Source organism: Lipotes vexillifer, unplaced genomic scaffold (assembly GCF_000442215.2).
Source record: "Lipotes vexillifer unplaced genomic scaffold, Lipotes_vexillifer_v1.1 scaffold1116, whole genome shotgun sequence".
Classification (NCBI taxonomy): Eukaryota; Metazoa; Chordata; class Mammalia; order Artiodactyla; family Lipotidae; genus Lipotes; species Lipotes vexillifer.
The window spans coordinates 398,000-423,698 of record NW_006797545.1 but is presented as its reverse complement, the minus strand read 5'-3'; the positions used below and the strand labels follow the sequence as shown (position 1 = coordinate 423,698).

The 25,699-nt window shown below is 37.8% G+C and overlaps 2 protein-coding genes across 2 annotated transcripts in view; one reads left to right on the top strand and one right to left on the bottom strand.

The window, feature by feature from the left end:
- DENND4C (DENN domain containing 4C) overlaps positions 1 to 17,390 on the top strand; it is a 93,599-nt gene extending 76,209 nt beyond the window's left edge. Inside the window, exons 25-31 of the mRNA XM_007469668.1 lie at positions 3,466 to 3,648; positions 4,480 to 4,675; positions 7,512 to 7,757; positions 8,864 to 8,981; positions 15,095 to 15,245; positions 16,746 to 16,810; positions 17,254 to 17,390. Of these exons, the coding sequence (XP_007469730.1) occupies positions 3,466 to 3,648; positions 4,480 to 4,675; positions 7,512 to 7,757; positions 8,864 to 8,981; positions 15,095 to 15,245; positions 16,746 to 16,810; positions 17,254 to 17,390 (1,096 nt within the window). The remainder of the gene's footprint in view (positions 1 to 3,465; positions 3,649 to 4,479; positions 4,676 to 7,511; positions 7,758 to 8,863; positions 8,982 to 15,094; positions 15,246 to 16,745; positions 16,811 to 17,253) is intronic.
- Positions 17,391 to 21,034: 3,644 nt separating this feature from the next.
- RPS6 (ribosomal protein S6) lies at positions 21,035 to 25,548 on the bottom strand. Its single transcript, XM_007469667.1, has 6 exons — positions 25,504 to 25,548; positions 24,848 to 24,979; positions 24,121 to 24,331; positions 23,783 to 23,929; positions 21,272 to 21,429; positions 21,035 to 21,176 (listed from the first exon to the last, which is right to left on the bottom strand). Exons 1-6 carry the CDS (start codon positions 25,507 to 25,509, stop codon positions 21,081 to 21,083), a joined length of 750 nt encoding a protein of 249 aa, XP_007469729.1. The 5' UTR covers positions 25,510 to 25,548; the 3' UTR covers positions 21,035 to 21,080.
- Positions 25,549 to 25,699: the final 151 nt, after the last annotated feature.

The window sequence follows — 25,699 nt, the reverse complement described above, 5'->3', positions numbered from 1 at the left end:
CATTTATTTTATTCTTTTTGTGGTGATTGTAAATGGGATTGTTTTCTTAATTCCCCTTTCTCCTAGCTCATTGCTATTATATAGAATGCAACAGGTTTTTGTTGGTTTTGTACTGTGCAACTTCACTGTATTCATTTATTACTCCTAATAGTTTTTTGGTAGATTCTTTAGGCTTTTCTCTATATAAAATCATGTCATCAGCAAACAGTGAGTTTTACTTCTTCCTCTCCAATTTGGTTGCCTTTTATTTCTTTTGGCTAATTTCTGTGGCTGGGACTTATATACTATGTTTCAGCTTCACCTTTGAGTATGATGTTAGCTGTGGGCTTGTCATATATGACCTTTATTATGTTGAGGTATGTTCCTTCTGTACCCACTTGTGGAGAGTTTTTATCATAAATGGGTGTTGAATCTTGTCATTTGCTTTTTCTGCACCTACTGAGATGATCATATCATTTTTATCCCTCATTTTGTTAACGTATGTATCATATTGCTTGATTTGCAGATGTTGAACCATCCTTGCATCCCAGGGACAAATCCCACTTGATCATGGTATATGATCCTTTTAATGTATTGTTGGATTTGGTTTGTTAGTATTTTGTTGAGGATTTTTGCATCTATGTACGTCAGAGATATTGGCCTGTAGTTTCTTACTTTGTGTGGTCTTTATCTGGTATTGGTATCTGGGTGATGTTGGTCTCATAAAATGAGTTAGGAAGTGTTCCCTCCTCTTGTATTTTTTGGTATAGTTTGAAAAGGACAGGTATTAAATCTGTAAATATTTGGTAGAATTTACCTGTGAAGCTGTCTGGTCCTGGTCTTGTTTTTTAGAAGCTTTTCGATTACTGCTTCAGTCTCTGTACTAGTGATCGATCAATTTGGATTTTCTCTTCATGATTCAGCCTTGGAAAGTTGTATGATTCCAAGAATTTGTCCATTTCTTCTAGGTTGTCCAATTTGTTGGCACATAGCTGTTCTCATATTCTTATAATCCTTTGTATTCCTGTGGCACCCATTGTTATTTTTTTTCTTTTGTTGCTTATTTTATTTATCAGAGCCTTCTCTCTTTTTTTTAGTGAGTCTAGCTAAAGATTTGTCAGTTTTGTTTATCTTTTCAAAGAACCAGCTCTTACTTTCACTGATCTTTTCTTTTGTCTTTTTAGTCTCTATTTCATTTATTCCCACTCTGATCTTTATTATTTCTTTCCTTCTACTGACTTTGGGCTTTGTTCATTCTTCTCTTTCTTATTTTATTTTCTTTTTGGCCATGCAGCACAGCTTGTGGGATCTTAGTTCCCCAAATAGGGATTGGGCCCTCGGCAGTGCGAGTGCAAGAGTCCTAACCACTGGGCCAGCAGGGAATTCCCATCTTGAATATTCTTGATATTAATTCTCCGAAGAGAAATTATTAATTCTGATGTTATCCATTAATTTTCCACCTTATGATTTGTACATTGGGAGTCTCGTTTTAAAAGTTATTTCCCATCTGTAGTACATGAAAATTTTTTCCTGAACGTTCTTCTGTTAGCTTTATATTTTACTTGTGATATTTAGGTTTTAAATCCATCTAAAGTCCACCTTTGTGTATTATTGTAGAGATCCAGCTTTATTTTTCTCCATATAATGAGCCAGTTTTACATCCTTCCTTCATTGATATACAGCGTCACCTTTATCATATATCAAGTTCCTATGTATACCTCATTCTGGTTCTCTGTTCTTTCTGTCGGTACTGTATTATTTTTATTACTCTGTATTTATGATGTCTGGGCGGTAGGGTAAGTTCCCCCTTATGGAAATTTTTTTCTTACAGTTACTTATTTTTGCATATAAAATTTTAGAGTAACTTTGAGTTCCTTAAAAAAAAAATCCAGCTGAAGTTTTCATGGGATTGAATTAGATTTATAGACTTGTTTGGGGGAAATGGACATCTTCAGTATTATTCTGCTATCTATGAGCATGGTATATATCTCCATTTTTTAGATATTCTTTTAATAGAGTTTTAAATTATTCTCCATATGTATTTTTTTGTAAATTTTTTAAAAATTTTATTCATTTTATTTATTTTTGGCTGCATTGGGTCATCGTTGCTGCATGGGGGCTTTCTCTAGTTGTGGTGAGTGGGGGCTACTCTTCGTTGCGGTGTGCGGGCTTCTCATTGCGGTGGCTTCTCTTGTTGTGGAGCAGGGGCTCTAGGCGCGCGGGCTTCAGTAGTTGTGGCACACGGGCTCTAGAGTGCAGGCTCAGTAGTTGTGGCGCATGGGCTTAGTTGCTCCACGGCATGGGATCTTCCCAGACCAGGGCTCAAATCCATGTCCCCTGCATTGACAGGCGGATTCTTAACCACTGTGCCACCAGGGAAGCCCTCTCCATAAGTTTTGTACTTTTTTTGTTAACTGTGTTTCTTAAGCTTTTGTGGTAAGTACCTTATTTTATATTCTAATTGAATATAAAGGAGCATTATTGATTTTCCTCCCTAGGATGTCATTATGGAAGATTTCCAACTGACAGCCAAGTTTAAAGATCTTCTTTTTTACAGTAATACCCAAATATATACCCCTACTTTCTACAATTAATGTTTTACTTTACTTGCTTTATGTATCCCTCCATCCATCCACCAATCCATCTTACATTTTTATTCATTTAAAATAAGATGTAGATGGGGAATTCCCTGGCTGTCCAGTGATTAGAGCGCCGCGCTTCCACTGCAGGGGGTATGGGTTCGATCCCTGGTCGGGAAACTAAAATCCCACATGCCCTGCGGTGCGGCCAAAAAAAAAAAAAAGAAGATGATGATGAAGACGTTAAATCACTTTTCCCACAAAGACTTGAGCATTCATATAAGTAACTAGAGTTCAGTATTTATTCACAGTTTTTTTCATTTAAGGTAAATTTGATTTGTGCAAAACAAACACTTACCAAGATACAGAACATTACTATCACTTTAGAAAGCTCTCTTAATGTCCCTTGTAAGGTGAAGCCCTCACCCCATCTCCACCCAGGAGAAAGAGAGAGAGAAGATGAAAATAAAATTCTGAATGAATAGAGTGGAGAGGAAATGACTAGAGACAAAAATGGAGATTCATAAGGGGGGAAAGGGTATTATAAACAATCATAGGTTAATACATATTAAAATGCTGTTCCTTTTTTTTAACTAAGAAAATTAAGGAAATATTTTGCTTTCCATCTTCCTTCATAGCTTTCTTTAGTCTCTCAAAAACTGAAGGCATCTAATATTGAACTATAATGACCTGCTCTAGACCTTTTCATTAGAAAAGTTTGGGGCAAGAGAGGAAGAGAGAATGAGAGCAGGAGTGTGTGTGTGTTTGAAATAGGCAGTATTTCTATGGATTTGTATAACTCATTAATGACTATTTTACCATAAAGTGATTCTAAATATGATGAAATTTAGAGGATTCTGGGATTTTTAAAGACTTTTGTGGTTTTTTTGGACTGATTCATATTTAGCTTTTTCCTGAAACCAAGTACCTCTGGTGACAGTTTACAAAGTGGAAGCATTACACTGGCAAGTGAACCTTTGGAGCACAAACCCATACCCAGTTCAGCAGAACCTGACCTGATCAACTTTATGGATTTCCCAAAACATAACCAGACCATAACTGAAGAAACAAGCTCTGCAGTTGAATCAAGGTACCATGGGGTTCAGAGAAATCTTCATTAAAAATTAGGTACCCTAGTAAAAATTCCATCTTTAAATACAACCTGGCTTACATAGGCATAAGCTCTGGCATTTTAAGAATTTAACCTTAAATGTTTACTACCATATATTGTTTAAATATCTAATGAATGGGTCTGATGATAAATCATTTTTAATACTGTGTTTAATGTTTTACAGTGGTCTTTTACAAAAATGAACTTTTCAACAGTAAAAAGTATTTTCCTCTTCAGTGTAGTCATTGTCAGTTTCCAGACACATACTCTCTTTACAGTGAAGTATACCTTTTACTCTTAAATATTGAGTCAAACATTTTTTGAGAGCCTACTGTATGCTAAGCATTATGCTAAACACTAAAAATTTAAAAGTAAATAAAATCTGACCTCTGTCCTTAGGTGGATCATGGCCTGGTAGATATTAAATACTTGGCAATGAATCTACATTACTTACTTACTTACATGCATTATACATGTAAGGTGGTGTATAAGTGATTTTGTTTAATAAAGATGAAATAATTTTTGAATAGGGCAACTGAATGGGCACTTAATCTTTTTAAAATAATACCATAATACCTGTTATATACCATATATCCTCTTCCTACCCTTCATCAGATCATCCACCTCATCCTGTTTTTCTGACCAGTTTTACAAAAATACCTGAAGAAAATTTAATTCTTATAAGGCAGTACTGAGTCTTCTCAGATATATTCAGTACATTCAGAATTCACTGTAGAAAATAGTCTAGCTCTACAGATTTAGATTGTTTAACACAATCTAACCACAGCATTTCTTTTTCATTTTTTTAAGTGATGAAATAATGAAAGCCAGTGGAGATGTCCAAACTATGAAAATTTCATCTGTGCCTAATAGTTTATCAAAACGGAATGTATCTTTGACTAGAAGTCACAGTGTTGGAGGCCCCTTGCAAAATATGGACTTTTCCCAGAGACCGTTTCATGGCATTTCAACAGTTAGTCTTCCAAACAGTCTGCAGGAAATTGTGGTATGTAACAGCATTATAATTATACTGTGTGTTCATGTAAGTATTTATTAAAACAGCATGTAATGCTTCTGTAGTAGGTTTATTTTAATCACATGAAAAGTGATAAGAATTTTTCATAAGCAGACTAAGAACTTTAGAATTTCAAATATGTACACAAATAAACAAGAGTATAATGAGTCCCTTTGACACATCATCCAGCTTCAGTAATTTTCAGCTTATGACCATTTTTCTTTCATGTATACCCTCATTCAGTTCTTCCGTAGATCCATTTGAAGCAGATTTCAAACATCATATATTCCCCATTTGTAAATATTTCAGTATTTATCTCTAAAAGATAAGGACTCTTAAAAATACAATGTCCTTATCAGACCCAAAAAATAACAAATAATACCAAGTTATTCAATCTTTGTTCAAATTTCTTTTTTTCAATTGAAGTGTAGTTGCTTTACGATGTTGTGTTAGTTTCTACTGTACAGCAAAGTGAAGTGGAGCTCCCTGCGCTGTACAGCAGGTTTGTTCAAATTTCTAATGGTCTCAGAAATGTCAAGTTGTGTGTTTTGTAGTTTGAGGAATCAGGATCAAATAAGGTCCATGCTTCATAATTGGTTAATCTGGTTTTATTAGTCTTTTTAAATCTGTAGACTCTTTTTTTCCCTTGTAATTTATTGCAATTTATTTGTTGATTACAACCCTATAAATTGGTAATTACAGCTAGAAGCTTGATCAGATTCAGGGTTTTTTTGTTCTTTTTTTCATTTGTTTATTTTGTATGTGTGTGTGTGTGTTTTTTTGTTTTTTGGGGGTTTTTTTTGGCGATACGCCAGGCCTCTCACTGTTGTGGCCTCTCCCGTTGCGGAGCACAGGCTCCGGACGCGCAGGCTCAGCGGCCATGGCTCATGGGCCCAGCTGCTCTGCGGCATGTGGGGTCTTCCCGGACCGGGGCACGAACTCGTGTCCCCTGCATCGGCAGGCAGACTCTCAACCACTGCACCGCCAGGGAAGCCCCATTTGTTTATTTTTATAAGAGCGCTTCATGGGTAGTGGTATGTCCCTCCAATAGGAGACACGAACTATCTTTGTGATGTTAGCAGCTATTAACGCCTCAATGCCTAGATCAAGTTGTCCATTTGGAGCTATAAAATGATGATAGTCTAATTCTGTCATCTTCTTTATTATATGAAATATATCTGTAAAGAGAAACTAACCCCATGGCTTTTGTATGGCTTTCCAAAGATGCAATTTATGATGGAAAGGCAAAATAAATATTTGATCTTTTTTCCTTTTATTTATCAATTTTCAAAGTAACAAGTTGGGTTCCTAGCATTCTCCAAGGTGATCCATTATCTGCGGCGATAGGGTATTATTATGAACTCATTGGTTTAAACATTTATGTGTATATCCATTGCTATTGTTATCCTTATTGATGCTTATATTATCCCTTTTTTGGTCAGCTAGAAGCCTCTACAAGTTGGTGCCTTAATCCTTTTGACACAACTCTGGTAGCCTTTCTATAATTTTTTTTAAAGCTTCCTTGCTTTCTTATATTGCAAGATGTTTCATACTGTGTTATTTATTTCCTTCTCCAGACCTAGAATCAGCCATTTCTTTAAGAAACCTGGTTCTTTTTACAGGAAAACAGTATTTGGAGACCTCAATCTGGGCACTATGGGTACTTAATAATACTGGTCATAAACATTTTATTCTGACTATAATATGCACAACTTACAAAGTCTAGGTTGGGGTTTTTTTAATTCATTATTTCATTTGATTTATAAAGTTGCTCTTTAGTTTTTGTTGCAATCAAATGTAAAAACAAGTTAGATATAGTTTTAAAAAGAGTCAAGAAATATTAACACAGGGACTTACCTGGTGGCGCCGTGGTTAAGAATCCGCCTGCCAATGCAGGGAACATGGGTTCAATCCCTGGTCCCAGAAGATCCCACATGTCACAGAGCAACTAAGCCCATGCGCCACAACTACTGAGCCTGTGCTCTAGAGCCCGCATGCCACAACTACTGAAGCCTGCGTGCCTAGCGCCTGTGCTCCACAACAAGAGAAGCCACCACAATGAGAAGCCCACACACCACAATGAAGAGTAGCCCCCACGTGCTGCAAGTAGAGAAAGCTCATGTGCAGCAATGAAGACCCAACACAGCCAAAATAAATAAATAAATTCATTCATTCATTCATTATTTTAAAAAAGTACTGGGCTTCCCTGGTGGCGCAGTGGTTGAGAGTTCGCCTGCCAATGCGGGGGACGTGCGTTCGTGCCCCGGTCCGGGAGGATCCCACATGCCGCAGAGCGGCTGGGCCCGTGAGCCATGGTCGCTGAGCCTGCGCGTCCGGAGCCTGTGCTCCGTGACGGGAGAGGCCACAACAGTGAGAGACCTGCGTACCGCAAAAAAATTAAAAAAAGTATTAACACAAAAAATTGCATCATCTGTTTAGAGTTTCAAGCGGAAGATAAAGTCACATATTTTTTGGTATCACCATTATAAAACATCAGAAAGGCAAGTATTTCTTATAAAAAATTGAAAAGGAAAAAGTCAAACCTACATAGGCCATTGCTGTTAATGTGATAGAGAAAAACTCATGTTTAAAATAGGGTCTATTATTTTGATTAATAATTTTCATTTGTAATCATTTAACTTAACGGTATTTATGATTAAGTACTTCTTAATCTTTATGTTTTCTTTAGGGTGTTCTACTACATGTAGTAATGGCCCTGAAATAATTGACTTTGAAAGGATAAAGAAGTATAATCTCATTGAGACATACTCTGAAACATAATAAAATAGATCATATTCATTTCTTTTTGTATTTCTATGTTTTTAAGGATCCTTTAGGAAAAAGACCCAATCCTCCCCCTGTTTCTGTGCCCTACTTGAGTCCTCTAGTGCTTCGTAAAGAACTTGAATCTTTGCTAGAAAATGAAGGCGATCAGGTGATTCACACGTCCTCTTTCATCAATCAACATCCAATCATTTTCTGGAACCTCGTTTGGTATTTCAGACGTTTGGACCTTCCTAGTAACTTACCAGGACTTATCCTCACATCTGAACATTGTAACGGAGGTGTACAGGTAGGGAACCAACTTCAGTACTTATACTACATTGGTGTTGATTAGGATGAGGCTTAACTTTAAGGTAGCAGGAAGTATACAACAATAGTGGCTTAAGTCATAGGTTATTTCTGTCTCACTTAAAATTTTAGATAGGTGGTCCAGGGATGGTATAGTGTTAGAGACCTGAGCGCCTTCTATGTTTTTGCTCAGCAGTGTGACCTCCATTTCCAAGTTTTATACCTGGTCTAGGATAGCTGACTCCACTTACAAGCTGTCACATCCACATTCCAGCCAGCAGTTAGAAGAAAAATGGATGGAGAAGAGTATGTCTTCTTTCTCTAGGGACAGCTTCTAGAGTTGCACATAATCTTTTCATATGTGTGTGTTTGGCCTAAACTTAGTTACAGGGTCATTTCTAGTTGCAAGGGTAGCTAGAAAAGGTAGTTTTTATTCTGAAATATAATATTCCCAGCAGAAATTCTCACAACTTTATTTTAAAGGACTCATATTAGCCACATTTTTCAGATGATACAACTAAAAATTATGGAAGTTATTTTTGCTAGGTCACGTACCTCATAAGTGGAGGGGGGCCAAGACCACAGTCTGGCTCTCTGACTCTGAAACTCCTGCTTTGCTTGAGCTGGCATCCCTGACTCCGGGAGACAGTGAGCTCCTAGAACTCCTTCATTTTATGATACTGAATATTGAGAGATACCCCCAACCCCAAACATACATCAGGGGCACAACAAACTTTTAGAGTAGTATAAAATTCTATTTTGACTCATTTATTTTAAGTAGTAGTCAGTACAACAAGATAGTAGAAACCATTGCACTTTCTCTTACCTTAAAATTTGTTTTGATGGAGGTTAAATTAATCTTTCTTGTGGCTGCTGTGCCAGTTACCAAGTTGTTATTCAGTCTTTGAAAGTCAGAATGAGAAACATGCACCTCAGAAAATAATAACATTTGTAATCAGATATAAATAAAAATTTTAAAATTTTCTCAGAATTTTAGGTCCAGAATTTTGAAAGAACTCATCTGTTTTATATAATCAAGCTTTGCTAGGTCCACTGGTAATTATTATTATGCTTGGGGTACTAATACTTTCTACTGATCTTTTTTAGCTTCCTCTGTCATCTCTGTCCCAGGATAGCAAACTCGTGTATATTCAGCTGTTATGGGATAATATCAACCTTCATCAGGAACCAGGAGAACCTCTGTATGTCTCATGGAGGAATTTTAGTAAGTAAAATAGAATTAAAGACATAAAACACTCAAACTAGAAACAACCCAAATACCCATCCACAGGTGAATACATAAGCAAATTATGGTACAGTCCATCCACACAGTAGAATACTGTAGCAATAAAGAAAAATGGACTACTGGGGGAAAAAAATAGAATTAAGGAGATGACAGAAATTATTTTGCTTTATTTTTAAATCTTTTATTCATTTTTAGTATCTCCTCAAGATTTTTTCCATTTTAGTTCAAATTTTTTTGTTGTTGTACTGACCCATTTATCAGGAGTTTTTTTTTGTGATTCTTGTAGTTTATCTGTCAAATACTAATTTGGTTAGGTACTTGGAGAGTAAATTCTCTATAGTGGATGTGTTGGTATAGATCATAATTTCAGTTATATGGGTACTAGTCTCAAAGATTCTGGCTTTATTTTTTATAAATTTTATTTATTTATTTTTGGCTGCACTGAGTCTTCACCGCTGCACACGGGCTTCTCCCTAGTTACGGCAAGCAGGGGCCACTCCTCACCGTGGCACATGAGCCTCTCACTGTGACGGCCTCCCCCGTTGCAGAGCACAGGCACCAGGCATTGTGGGCCTTAGCAGCTGTGGCTCGCGGGCTCCAGAGCGCAGGCTCAGTAGTTGTGGTGCATGGGCCCAGTCACTGTGCGGCCTGTGGGATCCTCCCAAACCAGGGCTCGACCCCGTGTCCCGTGTTGGCAGGCAGACTCCCAACCACTGTGCCACCAGGGAATCCCCTGGCCTTACTTTTAGTTTTTGTATTTAGAACGTATTTTTACAAGGGGTTTAAAGGGTTATCCAGTATTCAGAAGCCTTATGCGTCAGTAAGAAACCACAGACAACCCAGTAGGTAAGTGAGTAAATGGTATCAATAGGCAGTTCATGGAAGAAACATTAAAATGCTCTGTTCTATAGGTATACAGTGTACAAAGCTGTTGGTACAGTGATGCATACTGTAAGATTATTTATAATAATGAAAAACTTAAGCAAAAACCTAACAAGAGAATTGTGATAAATCCACACTATGAGATGTTGGCAACCAAGAAAAAGAATGAGTCATTTGTATATAGGTCCCCGAAAGGATGGATTTTCGTTATATATTAAGTGAAAAAAATGGCAAGTTGCAGAACAGTATGTGATCTTCTCTCTTTTTTGTAGAAAAACGAAACCAAAAATATTTGTGTTTTTAATATATGCATAGAAAAAGGTCTAAAACCGTGTATGTCCCAAGCTGTTAACAGTACCTGCTCAGAAGAAGAATGGAAAAGTTCACTCTGGGTTTTTTTTGTTTTTGTTTTTGTTTTTTTTTTGGCTGCATTGGCTACTCTTCGTTGCGGTGCACCGGTTTCTCATTGCAGTGGCTTCTCTTGGTGTGGAGCACAGGCTCTATGTGTGTGGGCTTCAGTAGTTGCAGCATGCAGGCTCAGTAGTTGTGGCTCATGGGCTCTGGAGCGCAGGCTCAGTAGTTGTGGTGCACGGGCTTAGTTGCTCCGCACATATAGGATCTTCCTGGACCAGGGCTCAAACCCGTGTCCCCTGCATTGGCAGGCTGATTTGCAACCACTGTGCCACCAGGGAAGCCCCCACTCTTTATTTTGTATTTTTGCTACAATCTTTCACTACTTAGCAGTTTTTTTTACTTATGCTAGAATAAAAGAATCTGACATTTTCCCTTGAAATATGCCAATCACAAAATTATGGCTAAATATATTATAAGCTATTTTTGTTGTTGTTTTCCCAGTTCTGATATTTGAATGCTTTTTAAGCAGAAGCAGAGTAACTTTGAAATTTATGCTGGAAAATAATAGAATTATAACTGCCACTTCTTTAGTTGTTTTCCTGCATATCTTGAAATAGATAAGTGTTTTTAAATGTCCTATAATTTGTGGTGAGAATAAAATTTAGAACTCTCAAGAATAGCCTTGTTTCTTTAGTTGATTGGCTACTTTAAACAAAGAATTGGTATATAAATAACATTAAAAGATAAAAATAGAATTAAGTGGTGACTTTTGGAAAAGCAGTATGGGGAGCTATGAAGTCCCCATTTCCCAGCGAAACAACCATAATTGGTGAAAGTTATTTAAAAAAAGTGTCTACAGCTGTCGAGCAAATGAAGAAATATTTATGCAAGAAAATATATTGGTCTTCCCTGGTGGCACAGTGGTTGAGAATCCGCCTGCCAGTGCAGGCGACATGGGTTTGATCCCTGGTCCGGGAAGATCCCACATGCCGCAGAGCAACTAAGCCCGTTTGCCACAACTACGGAGCCTGCACTCTAGAGCCCACGTGCCACAAATACTGAAGCCCGCATGCCTAGAGCCCATGCTCTGCAACAAGAGAAGCCACCGCAATGAGAAGCCCGTGCACCGCAACAAAGAGTAGCCCCCACTCGCTGCAACTAGAGAAAGCCCATGTGCAGCAACGAAGACCCAACTCAGCTAAAAATAAATAAATAAATAAATTTTTTAAAAAAGAAAATATATTAAATTTCAGTAAGAACGGTGAGTTTCTGTGGCATTTGAGCTACAACTTGCTGCCCCCCACCAGCCCCCAGTCAAGGGCTACAGCATCTCCCTGGGAAAGACAGGTTGCCAGCAGTTCTCCTCCCAGCTCTATTCAGTTCCAGGAGACAGGGAGGCTCACTTCCTCCACTCAGCCCCCATGCACTGCCAGCTTCAGCAGCCCTCGAATACTGGGTCTCTGATTGTTCTCACAGCGTCTTGCTCATAAGGGAGAGGTTTTATGCCAGGAGAGGCAAGCTAAAACATCAGAGGCAACTGCATCCCTCCAGTACCCCATTCACAAAGCAGGAGAATCATTCCAAGAGAAGGACCACTGTTCCCAGCCCCAGCTCCAGAGCAGCGGCTGAGAGACAGGCCATAAGAAGAGAGCGCTCTGAAATTCTCCCCAAAGGAAATGATTTTATTTGGGACAGACTGTGGAGAAGTTCAAGCCTGAAAGCACTCTTGGAAAGAGCGGAAATTTGGGTGAGAAGGCCAGCATTACCCTGATACAAAAACCAAAGACATCATAAGAAAACAAAACTAAAAATCTGTATCACTTACAAATATGGACCTAAGGATCCTCAACAAAATACTAGCCAACCAAATCCAGCAATTTAGAAAAGCAATTGTACACCATGACAGAGTGCTGTTTACGCCAGGCATGCCGTGTTGGTTTGAAAATCAATTAATATATATCATATCAATAAAATAAAGGAACAAGATCCATATGATCGTCTGAATAGGCACAGCTAAAGCACTGGATAAAATCTATTGCCCTTTGTTAAAAACACTCAACAAGGGACTTCCCTGGTGGTCCAGTGGTTAAGAATCCGCCTTCCAATGCAGGGGACAAGGGTTCGATCCTTGGTTGGGGAACTAAGATCCCACATGCTGCAGAGCAACTAGGTCTGCTCGCCACAACTACTGAGCTGGTGCGCTCTACAGCCCACGCGCCACTAGAGAGTCCATGCACTGCAGCAGTGGAGCCTGCGCTCCACAACAAAAGATCCCGCATGCCACAGGGAAGATCCTGAGTGCTGCAACTAAGACCCAAAGCAACAACAACAACAACAAAAAAAAAAAAAAAAAAAAACCAAGCTAGGAATAGAAAGGAACCTCCTCAACCTAATTATGAGCCTCTGAAAACCCACAGTTGATATCATTTAATGGTAAAAGACTGAATACTTCCCCCAAGTACAGGAACAAGACAAAGATGTCTGTTTTCATTATTTCTTTTCAACACTGTACTGGAGGTTCTTGCTAGAACAATTAGACAGGAAAATAAAAGGCATCCAAGATGGAAAGGAAAAAGTAAAACTATCTCTACTTGCAGATTATGTCATGTTACATATAGAAAATCCTAAATTAGAAAATCCTAAGGAATACACACACACACACACACACACACACACACACACACACACACAAAACATACGGAACTTATTAAATAAGCTCAGCAGAGTTGCAGGATATAAGATCAATACATAGAAATCAACTGTATTTCTATATACTTTCAATGAATAATCCAAAAATTAAAATAATTCCATTTATAATAGCATTAAAAAGAATAAAATTCTTAGGAATAAATTTGATAAAATAAGTACAAAACTTATTATACTCTGAAAACTAAAATTATTGTTGAAAGAAAGTAAAGACCACCTAAGTAAATGGAAAGAAAGTTCATGGGCCAGAAAAGTTAATATTGTTAAGATGGCAGTACTCCCAAATTGATCTATAGATTCAGTACAATCTATATCAAAATTCCAGGTGGCTTTTTTATAGAAATTGACAAGCTTATCCTAAAATTCATATGGATTTTCAAGGCACCTAGAATAGCCAAAACAGTCTTGAAAAAGAAGAACAAAGTTGTAGGACTCATACTTCTGAATTTGAAAACTTACTACAAAGCTACAGTAATCAAGAAAGTAGAAAACTGGCATAGGATAGACATATAGGTCAATGGAATAAAGTTGAGTTTCCAGAAATAAACCCTCACATGTACAGTTAAATGCCTTTCAACAAGAGTGCCAAGGACCATTCAGTGGGTAAAGAATAGTCTTTTCAACAAGTAGTGCTGGACAACTGGAACAACATGCAGAAAAAATAAAGTTGGATCTCTTCCTGGTTCACTGCTAATTGGTATAAAAATAGTGCAGCTGCTTTGGTGTAAATAGTTTCACCGTTCCTCAAAATGGTAAACAGTTACCATATGACACAGCAGTTGCACTCTTCGGTATACACCCAAGAGAAATGAAGACATACATCCACATAAAAACTTGTACACTGTTTTTAGCAGCATTTTTCTTAATGTCCAAATAATGAAAACAACCTAAATGTTCATTTTAACTGATGAATGGATAAAGTATGGTATATCCATCCAATGGAATATTATTCGGCAATAAAAACTAGTGAATACTGATACATATTACAAAATGAATGAATTTTAAAATATTATAGAAGCAGCAGCCACAAAAGAGAACAGAAAGTATGATTCCATTTATATCAAACAATCAGAATAGGCAAATCTGTAAAGACAAAGATTAGTGGTTGCCTAGGGCTGAGGGGTTGGGAAGATAGAGTGACTGCTAATAGGTAGATTTCTTTTGGAGGAGATAAAAATGTTCTAAAATTGGTGATGGTTGCCCAACTCTGTGAATTAAGGAGCAATAGTGAAGTTGCATATTATATTTGGGTTATGCTCTAAAATCACAACATAACATGAAAATCAAATCTATTTAGCATGTAGAAAAACTAGGATCAAAACCCATAGCAGCCAGTATTTCCTCTTGTATTGTAACAGAGAACTTTGCTGTTTCTATGATTTGAACACAAATGAAATATTCCTAGTTGCCTTTATTAAGGGGCTGGATTGTATGAAAATTACAGTAACTTGTTTTATGACAGACACTTAAAATGAGGCTGACTGGGGAACTTTTGGATACATAGTTCCATCTCAACTAATGTGGGTGTAATAAAATTGTATGGCTGCTGGGATTACCTACAGTATTAAAGTTTTCCCTTTTTCTGGGCCAAGCTCACATTGTTGATTTTTAATGGTACTGTGATTCAAGTATACCACTGAAGCACTTTTGTAATATATGAAATCTGTATAAATATTTGTTCTTAATAATTCTAGAATTACCCTTGTATCAATTAGGATTATACGCTACTGTATTTAATAGAAAACAACAGAATCTTAAACAGGTAAAGATTATTCTCTCACACGAAGAATTTATGAATTAGATACTCCAGGACTGGTAGGCAACTCCTCTGTCATCAGAGACCCAGGCTCCTTATGCTTTGTCTGCTTTTCCATCAGGAAAGATTCATGGTCACAGGATGGCTGCTGGCATACAAGATATCACATTCCAGCCTCAAGCAGGAAGCCCTTAGTTCAGGAAAAGGGCAAAGGGACAAGGCCTCTCCTATCTGAAGAAAGCAAGAAAAATATTTTTTAGCTGGTCACATTACTACATAATTTTACTTGTGATGGGGAGGTGGTGTTGAATAAAAAATGATACAAATCTGAAAAAAAACTTCTTTAATAATTAGAGTGACTAAATGTATTCTTTTACTGTGTTCTTATTATTAGATTCTGAAAAGAAACTGTCTCTCCTGTCAGAGGAACAACAAGCAACAAGCGCTTTAGTAGAAACCATCAGGCAGAGTATTCAACATAATGATGTTCTTAAGCCCATCAACCTGCTTTCACAACAAATGAAGGGAGACATGAAAAGACAAAGGTAATCAGTATTTGGTACTTGATACCATTCGAAATAATTTCATGGTATTTTAAAAATGATTTTTAAAACTATCTCTAGTTGTAAAAGAAACACATACTCATTGTAGAACATCTGATTGTCTTAAAAAGTGCTACCCAAATGCATTCATACTTGATCACAAACATAATAAAAATATCTGGGAAATAGATTAAATTTTAGGAGGTAATTCATTTATGTCTAAAACGTACTGAGTCTTTGTGAAAACATTACTACTATTCATTGGAAACCTATATATTTGTTAACATTGATGTCATACACATGTACTGCTCGTTCAGGTCCTGTCACGCATCTTATCTTGTGAGATGTAAAGAAAAAATATGGGTTTAGGAGTAGAAACAATTTAGGAAGATGATGGAAGCAATGAATTACAAACGGTATGAAGCTATCCTGATCCTCTTACTATTTATTGTCTGCTAACACGCTTGGATCAGTACTCATCCCAGTCTCAGCATAAGTGAATTTTGTGGTGGAAGCTTCAGAAAGAGAGACATAATACCTTCTATCAAACATAAACAGTGTTTCCAGGTGCTCTTCAAGTTTCTAGTCATGGCATCTTTGAAGATAGTCTCAGAAATGACAGGACAAGAATTCATAATGAAAATGGATAGATCCTTCTATAATCTCAACAGTTGAGGTAGAGATGATCTCTTTCACAGGCTAAAGAGCAGCCACTTGCAAGTATCTGTAGTTGAAGGACAGGGAAGGAATATTAGAAATGACATACTATGGCTTCTGAAACTTCTAAAGAAAGCTGCATGGAGCATCATCAGAATCAGCATTACTCTCTAATTTTTTTTTCTGTAAATACTCAAATCAGTTCATAAGTTTCCCCTTTTTTTAACAAATGAGTCACGAATCTCATTTTTAAGGTTTCATTTGTAACATTTTTATGTTCGCTAATCAAATAAAGGTGATTTATCCTTTACTGTTGGGTTAAGTAGTAGAGACCACACCATCTTTCATACTGTTTGTGTCCAAGGGTTTTAGACCCCTAACTTACTTAGAAATTCATCTCTTACTTTGTCATGTGGCAAAAGTCTGCTTTTGTAAATCTGAATTAGAAATTAGAATTAAAAGTTACCTATTATATTGTTAAATAATTACAATAAAGTTAAAATAAGCCATTCTTAGTTATTTCGAATGTGAAGCTTTATGCCCATTAACTTTTAACTTTTTAATTTGAAACATAAGTTTGCAAGAAATTGCAAAGATAGTACAGAGAGTTCCGTGGACCCTTTACCCAGCTTCTCCCAAAGGTGACATCTCATAAGTGTAGTGTAATGTCAAAACCAGAACACTGACGTGGATGGATACATTACTGTTAACTACAGAACCTAATCTTTTTTTTTTTTTCAACTATAGTTGATTTACAATGTCGTGTTTTTTCACCATTTTAAAAAACCTTCATAGGGTATTTTTATGCTCTTTGACCATTAATTTAAAAAAATATTTGTTTTATAGGAGTTTATACAGAGAAATCCTCTTCTTATCATTAGTATCTCTTGGAAGAGAGAATATTGATATTGGTAAGTTCGTCAACTGGGGATTCTTTAAAGGGGGTTTAAGTCTTATTTCCTAAAGAAACTTTTAAAATTCTAATTGGTGTGGGCAGATACTCCTTTAAATTTCTGCCTTTAATATGCAGTTTAAATATGTATATAAAAATGATTTAGGGCTTCCCTGGTGGCGCAGTGGTTGAGAGTCCGCCTGCCGATGCAGGGGACACGGGTTCTTGCCCCGGTCCGGGAAGATCCCGCTTGCCACGGAGCGGCTGGGCCCGTGAGCCATGGCCACTGTGCCTGCGCGTCCAGAGCCTGTGCTCCGCAACGGGAGAGGCCACGACAGTGAGAGGCCCGCGTACCGCACACACACACACAAAAAAGATTTGACTACCATTTTTAAATGCGTAGCTTTTATTATTTATTTATTATAAAGAAATACCAACTATACTTTTGAAAATATCTTTCAGAGGCTTTTGACAATGAGTATGGACTTGCATACAATAGTTTATCTACAGACATTCTTGAAAAGTTGCAGAAAATTGACGCTCCACCAAGTATCAGTGTGGAGTGGTGCAGGAAGTGTTTTGGAGCACCTCTCATTTAAATAAGATTCACTAGATTTTGGACACAGAACTGGAGAAATAGATTCAATCTGGAGACATTCAAGGTTTGTTTCAAATTACGAATTGGTGAAAACTGAAACGAAGTTATTCTTGGGACAACAGATAATGAAATGTAATTCATACTGAATCATCTCAGAAGGTAAAAATGCCACGAAAATGCCCTAGGGTTTACTGATGTTGAAGATTTACAATTTCTGAACTGTTTTTATCTGCTGAAAATTGGTTTTGCATTTCTCAGTATTTGTAGCAGTTCGATAATGAGAAACCATATTCATTCTTGGCATTTTGTCTGTATCTGAAGCTATTGAGTTTGGGGAATGGCAAATTAATGTAAACTTGCCTAACTCCGAAACAAACGAAATCTCAATTATAAGAGCAACTATTTGTGTATTGTGTATATACGTGTGGCTGTGTATCTACTCAGCCATATTATATTTATTAAAATTCTTAGATTGCATGTAGCAATTAAGTTTTCTGAAAGGGGGTCTCCAACTATTAAATAAATGACTACTACTAAATTCGTATGTAGTCATTAATCTCAAAATTACCTGAAAGTCTGATAACTGCCTTGCCTTTGACTTTAAAATTAATATATATTTTTACCCTTCATGTTATGTATAGCTCCCTTAATGGATTGTATCTTGAATATCCAGTTACTTCCTTTTATCCTCTTCCCAGTATCATGTTAATTTGCAACAGCTTTAAAATTGGAATAAATGAGCCAGATAGTTTAAATGAAATTAATCAGCTTCATAATTTACAAAATTAAAATTCTTGTGTATGTCTTTGGGCCTGAAATTGTTCAGGCACATAAATTGTTGCTATTGGTCACTTTTAAAAACCTGTGGGATAACTTGCACTGCACGAAGAATTTTATTCTTGTATAAAATTTAGATTTGTACACTTACTATTTGTGCATTTGTAAATAGTTTTTTAGGCTGAATCAATCGTCTTAAAACGTTAAAGCTTATTAAACTTGTTGCCAGTGGGTTTAAGAAAATCATGGCCTCACATGCCTCACTCTGACATTTATCATGCCTTTCGTTAACACATCCCTTAGGAACAGTAAATTTGCCTTCTCTCTCTGCATGCATGGTTTGAAAAGCCAATGATTGTGTTTGCTTGCTTTTACAGTAATTATGCAGATGACTAAATCAGTTGGTAATTATTTCCAAATGGTATAGTTAACAGCCCACATCTCCTTTCTACCTGCCATAATCTTTTAAAAATTACTATACCAATCTTCCAACATTTCAGGGTTAATAAGACCTATGTAGAATCCTAGTTTCAATTTATTGTGAAAGTGGTAAGTGAAAGAACTTGTCAGAAACTCACTGCCTTAAAAATGGATCTTTTGCACTGTCTCAGAGAATATATTTTTGCAACTTAAGACCTGGTACTAGTTTTAATACTTAACACTTATTGCCCCAACAGATAGTTTGGAATTACTTTGCATATAAAAAAATCAAGGTTGAATAAAATGAAAACTCAAGTTTGCTGTGCTTGTCTTACATTTTTAAGGCTCCTGAAGTGTGTACAGTAATTCAAGCTTTTGTGATCTTCAGTATTGTTTTTCCACTCCTCTGTAGTTCTCAATAACTTGAACTAAATTACCAAAGCACTTCCCACTAGAACAACCCTGTGATAAAGATCTCCTTACACATTTAAGAATATTTTGCTATATTGTATCAAATTATAAAACTTCTAATAGCTTTTTAATATTAATCTAAATAACTTCACCATTATATATTGGAAAGCTTAGCCTGTGGCTGTCATTCAGAAATTGAGACTGATTTGTATTAAAATTGCTTAAAGGCCCTTTCTTGCACCAACCACAGAAAGGGCAGTAAAAATTTATAGCAAAAACAGACCAAAAAGAACAGATTTCAAATCATTATCTATAGATTTAGAAATATCTAGAATGACTTTATGAGACTTAAATCCTGATTAACTTCTGAAAGCGATCTTCCAAATTATGGCAGATTGTTTAGCATAACCTTACACTGGTTTTAGATTTGGTATTAACTGCATTTCATAGACTGATTATAGCAACCTGCACAGTTAATGAGTTAACAATCATAAACAAGTCTGACATACCTTTGGGATATTCAACTGTTGCCCTTTTCATTTTTGGTATACACTAGTAATATAGGATTCAATGTCTTTGCAATGTTAAACTCTTAAATCTGCCAGATTTCATAAGCTAGTATCGTCTAGGCCCACCTTACCTATCCACCTCAGTGACTGTACTCCTTAAAATAAGAAAGCAGGGTGGTTCTCATGTTTTATGCATTAGGATCAACCAGCTATACTAGCTAGAATTCTGGGCTTACACCAGACCTGCCTTTTGGCCTGTTACCCTCTAGGATTCAACTGTAGTGTCAGTCCTTCTGGTACTGGGTATCTTTTTTTAAATGCTGTAAATTTAACTTCTAACTTTGTCAATTGCCAATTAAGACTTTAAGACTTTTGTAACTTTTTAATATTACATTAAGAGCTATGGGTGCTGTTCAGCAGAATAACACAACATTGTAAATCAACTGTACTCCAATTTAAAGGAAAAAAAAAAAAGCGACGGGGATCTCCTCTATCAATCTTGCTTCAGGGCTGGCATTACTGGCCTAACCTGGGAACTTATTAATGACTGTGGGGCCCCAACTACCAAATCCTAATCTACTGTATAGCCAGATCCCCAGGTGATTCTTATGCACACTTTAACTGAAGCACTTCTTCAGTCTCTACATGTTACAGCCGCTTGAAAATTTTACTCACCTGTGGTTAATATATTCTGGCAAAGGAGCACCTTTTAAAGCCTAATGTGCCTTCTTTTAAGACCCTTCTAGTCTATATAATGGTATGAATGAAGGTGCTAACTGCAATTACTATAGAAACCAGACATAGTACATTAGAAAAAGTATACTTTTGGGACTTTGCTGGCAGTCCAGTGGTTAGGACTCCACACTCTCACTGCCAAGGGCCTGGGTTCAATCCTTGGTCAGGGAACTAAGATCCCACACCCCACAAGCTGCATGTTGCAGCCAAAAGTATACTTTCTCTGTGCATCCTTCACTGATGCAAGAGTGTTTCTAAAAAGAGGTACAGTCAACTCCTTTGCAGTGAAATATAATAAAAACAAGTAGAGTTGAAAAGTTTTCTGTTAATGCATTAAATTTGCACTGGTTTTAAAAGCTTTGTCAACTATTTTAAAATGGTATCCATTAACTATGCTTTTAACAAGTTATCCTTTTTACATATGACAAATGTCCATCTTCACAAGGGCACTTTTCATGTATCATGTATAGATCTTTAAGAAAAACTGTATTCCTCAAAATAAAGTATATCAAAGATTAATAGTCCTCGTCATTTATTTCCCCTATACTGTTCAATACCTTGCTAAAAAGCCGATGAATATGCTAGGAGTCCTTTCCTGAGCCACCCACCAAAGAAACTCTGTGCTGGCCATCTCTTCCACTATCCCAGTTCAGTCTCAGTGTCTGAATCTGAAGGATTATCACTTTCAGGTATCTCTTGCAGACTTTTCTCTACCACAAGATTATACAGTACCTCCTCTTCTATAAGTTTCTCGACCTTCGTTTACTTTTATCATCAATTAAAAGTCAATAAAGGAGATGTGATGTCTGATCTTATTTATTTGTTACTCTAAGAACATCTCATTTTTGACTGGACTCAGACTTAGAAGTAGAAGCTCTCAGAGAGGACAGCCTCCGTCTCTTGGCAATCTGTTCCTGGCGTTTTTCTTTGGCCTCCTAAACAAAACCAAAAAAAAAAAGCACAGTTAAAGCTTATCTGGATTAAAAATGCAAATCCAAAGCCAGCCCCCCAACACACACAGAGGACTTACCTTCATTCTCTTGGCCAAAAGTTTAGCATATTCTGCAGCCTCTTCCTTATTTTTCTTAGTGCGCTGTTTCTTCAGAGCAATTCGCCGACGTTTGTGTTGCAGAACACGTGGAGTAACAAGACGCTGAATCTTGGGTGCTTTGGTCCTAGGTTTCTTACCTAAAAATTTAGATAATGACTCAATCACCTCAATAATACCCTTGTTCAATAGGACCCACATTTACATTTTTAAAGCATTAGAAACAGATTCAAACTCAGTAGTTCCTATGAAAACTTATTTGTATGAGACAGTTTACTAGGGACCAGTGTTTTCCTATACCAATAGCTTGTATGTCAAGTTCAAGATCATACGTAAATTCAGCATAGTAATAGGTTACTTTGCTGAACAGCTGGAAGTCATACCCCATACTTTTTTCTGTTCACTTTGATTTCCCTTCCACAATTATATTGTCTTGGGAGGATATTATAGCTCTGTACCGTTAAGACATATGAGCATTATTTTAAAACAGTATTAACTGCGTATTTAACTTGTCATGAAAACTAAGTAAAGCATTAACTGCATCCCACCATGCTCTTGGAGTGAAACTTAACATTAGAATGAATGAATGAATGAACGAACAAATGAATCAATTTGTTTGTTTGGTGGTGCTGCCCGGCTTGCGGGATCTTAGTTCCCCAACCAGGATTGAACCTGGGCCACCACAGTGAAAGCAGAGTCCTAACCACTGGGCCACCAGGGAATTCCTGAGAATATCTTCATTTAGCCTGATTTATAATCCAAAATCCTCTGGATTACAGATTTGCTTCAGAACAGGAGTCTTTGCAGATGCAGTGATTTTAGTTTGTGGACACCTTCTGGGAGCAATAAACGCTTCAGATAAATACTAAATGCTCAGTTGCTCAGGTTCTGCTAAAATAAAACCCTTTGGAATTATAAAGAAAAAAAGAACTATCTCTGTTAAGTGGCACTTTAGTACACTAATGATATTTCCAGGGATGCAACTGCAGGGAACTACCATATATTTGCCAGTTACTTCATTGAAAGTCATACCCGGCACACAGTAGGTGTCCAAATATTTCGTATGAGTGACCAATGAGCACTTACCAAATACCAGGTATTAGCTTATTTAAGCCCCCAGTCCTGAAAACCAAAACCCAAGCAAAATTTTTCACATCTGTCAGGAAAACCCAAGCCAGAACTAACATGCTATTTATTCCACTTATTATAAATATTCATACAATTTACTACAGAACTATCATTACTGAGCCTTGCTGCTGCAGACCTCACTACTGATGGGTTATATTGCCTAATAAACAATACACCTTCTTAAAATATGAAACACCAAGGTTCCTGAAAAAACTAAAAATTGAGTTCCCATATGATCCAGCACTCCCACTCCTGGGCATATATCCAGACAAAACTATAATTCATAAAGATACACGCCACCCCTATGTTCATAGCAGCACTATTCACAATAGCCAAGACAGGGAAACAACCTCAATGTCCACCGACAGATGAAGGGATAAAGAAGATGTGGTAGGCATATACAATGGAATACTACTCAGCTACAAAAAAGACATAATGCCATTTGCAGCAACGTGGATGGACCTAGAGATTATCATACTAAATGAAGTTACAGTAAGACAAATACCATATGATATCACTTACATGTGAAATCTAAAATATGACACAAATAACTTTACAAAACAGACTCACAGAGAACAGACTTGTGGTTGCCAAGGGGGATGGATGGATTTGGGAGTTTGGAATTCAGATGTAAATTATTATACATAGAATGAACAGACAACGTCCTACTGCACAGCACAGGGAATTATATTCAATATCCTGTGATAAACCATAATGGAAAATATGAAAAAGAATGTACGTACATATAACTAAATCACTTTGCTGTACTGCAAAATTAACACAACACAGTAAATCAACTACACCTAAATAAATATATACATACGAAAACCCCAAAAACCCCAAACACTTGTTCCCTGGTATTTTGAATAGTTTCTTTCCAACTTCTAATTCTCACAACTCTACTGCTATCCACATTCCAGTTGAAGTAAACGAAGGCCAGAAGTTAAAGCAACTTAAGTGGATGAAAGCATGTATTTCTTTGGTAAACAAAAAAATTAAAACCACTGATATGGAAAGAAAGCAAGTTTGGGCGGGGGGGTCGTGAGAGCACATTCAATAACAACCCCAGAGTTTTCTGTCATTCTTTCAACTCCCTAACCCCAAAGCAACGATCTTAAAATGTCTCATTAAGTTATCTCTGAATGAACTTATACATCAGTGACCCAAAGGCAAATTTCCAAGAAAAAGTCTATCGCACTATATAGGGCACTGGATATAATAAGGATTCATACCAACTGCACATCTTGACCTTCTCTCTCCCCCACTATCTTCCTAAAAACTCAGATTCTAGGTCTAACATGCACACAAAATGCTACGACGAATCAATGAAATTAAGCAAGCCCTAAACTGCATAATCCCCCATACCTTCTTTGTTTAGGGGCTTTCTCACAACATACTGGCGGACATCATCTTCTTTAGAGAGATTGAAAAGTTTGCGGATCCTGCTAGCTCTTTTGGGCCCCAGGCGACGAGGCACAGTAGTATCAGTGAGTCCAGGAATATCCTTCTCCCCTGAAAGAGAAAAATGAACAGACGTTTTAATTCAACAACCTCCTTACAAACAAGAACCCTAAATTGTTCAAGCATTGCTAAACTAAAACAAGTCCACTGGTCAAAACTGTGGATAACTGCAAATCAATCAATCGACAATCAGCTTTAAATCAGTGTGGACAAAAATTAACTCAAGAATAAAAAAATCTCACCTTTTTTTACAATGACCAAATTGAGAACGCTCAGATTGGCATCCACAATGCAGCCCCGTACAGATTTGCGCTTTCTTTCTCCAGTCCTCCTTGGTCTGTAACAGGAATGCCCCTTACTCAGTAGCAGGCGGACTCGGCCATGGGTCAAGACACCCTGCTTCATGGGGAAACCCTGTTTGTCGTTCCCACCACTGATTCGGACCACATAACCCTGGAAGAGAACACAACGACACATACGGAACAAAAGACTGTGGCCTCCAACAAGTACACTTCATTAAGACCAATCTGAAACTTAATAGCTTTCTCTGGTCACTAAATTTTGTCTATACTTCTAATTTCCCAAGTTCAATTAGCAAAGTCCTTTCAATCAAGTTACTTCTAGCCGATGCTTTACCAGAGTTAACAGCTCTTGGGGGAGAAAGGCTATGTTAAGGAACAAAGCATCAATGAACCACAAATAAATCAAAAACAACCCTTCTTGGCACTTTTCAAAAAAAAGTGGAGACCATTAGCTTGCAGAGCAAGAACTATATATTTTTCATGAACATAACCCTGCCAGGTGATAGCTCCACGTTATAAAGTGACATCTGGAAGTAACTAAACCCAAGGTCAGAAGACAGAACCCGAGTTTGAACCCCATTACATTTACCAATTAGCAACAGCGTTTACCATCTCTCTCTTAAATATTCTAACAATTCAATTCGGCGGTCCGGCAGGCCACTTTTACCTTCCATTCTTCACCCAGAGCGTCAGCAGCAACTTCTGTGGCCATACGCTTCTCATAAAAGGTTCGAAGTTTTCGTTCATCATCCACTTCAATGAGTTTCTGGCAGCCAGTGGCCGGGAAAGAGATGTTCAGCTAAAAATTAAACGGGGGGCAAAGAACTTCATGAAAATCGCAGAACCAGTACAAAGGTTATTCCACTGCAAAATGCCTTTCCCGTCACCCACACACAACTAACAGAAAATTTGACACTACTCACTAAAGCATGTGTGTACATAAAACCGCGCAAGACACACTGCACTAAAAAAGTAGGACACATCTTTCAAGCCTCGCGGAATGACGCCGGGGCGAAGGGCGCTGCGCAGCCGTTCACCCTCTCGGAGCAAGAAGCCCGACCTACTTGCCGCCAACCGGGCAGCAGGGCCGCCTCTATCCCGGCTGGGGGGCAGGACGCCACCATGGCGCTCCCCGCCCGGCGCAGCTCCAGCTGCAATCGCTCGCCATCCGCTCTCCCAAGGAGCTCCGGCCCCAAAAGAGCGATCCTTCTCCTGCCTCAGGCCCTTCTCCATCCAGAGCCAGGATTCTGGAGCGCAGCGCCGTATTCTGGAGCTAGATCCACGTTACTCAAACCTAGCGCAACACGCGCCACCAGTTCCCACCTTCATTCTGAAGCACCCGACCGCCTCCGAAGCGCCACGAAAAAGAGACCCAACTTCCGCTTAGCCCAGGTCACATAGGCTCTTCCAGTTCTCGCGAGACGATCAGACGCCTGGGATAGCGGAAGTGAGCGTGCGTAGGCGGCACCTCCGGGGGTGGGGCTAATCAGCGGTGGGCGGTGTTAGTGAGGCAGCCCAG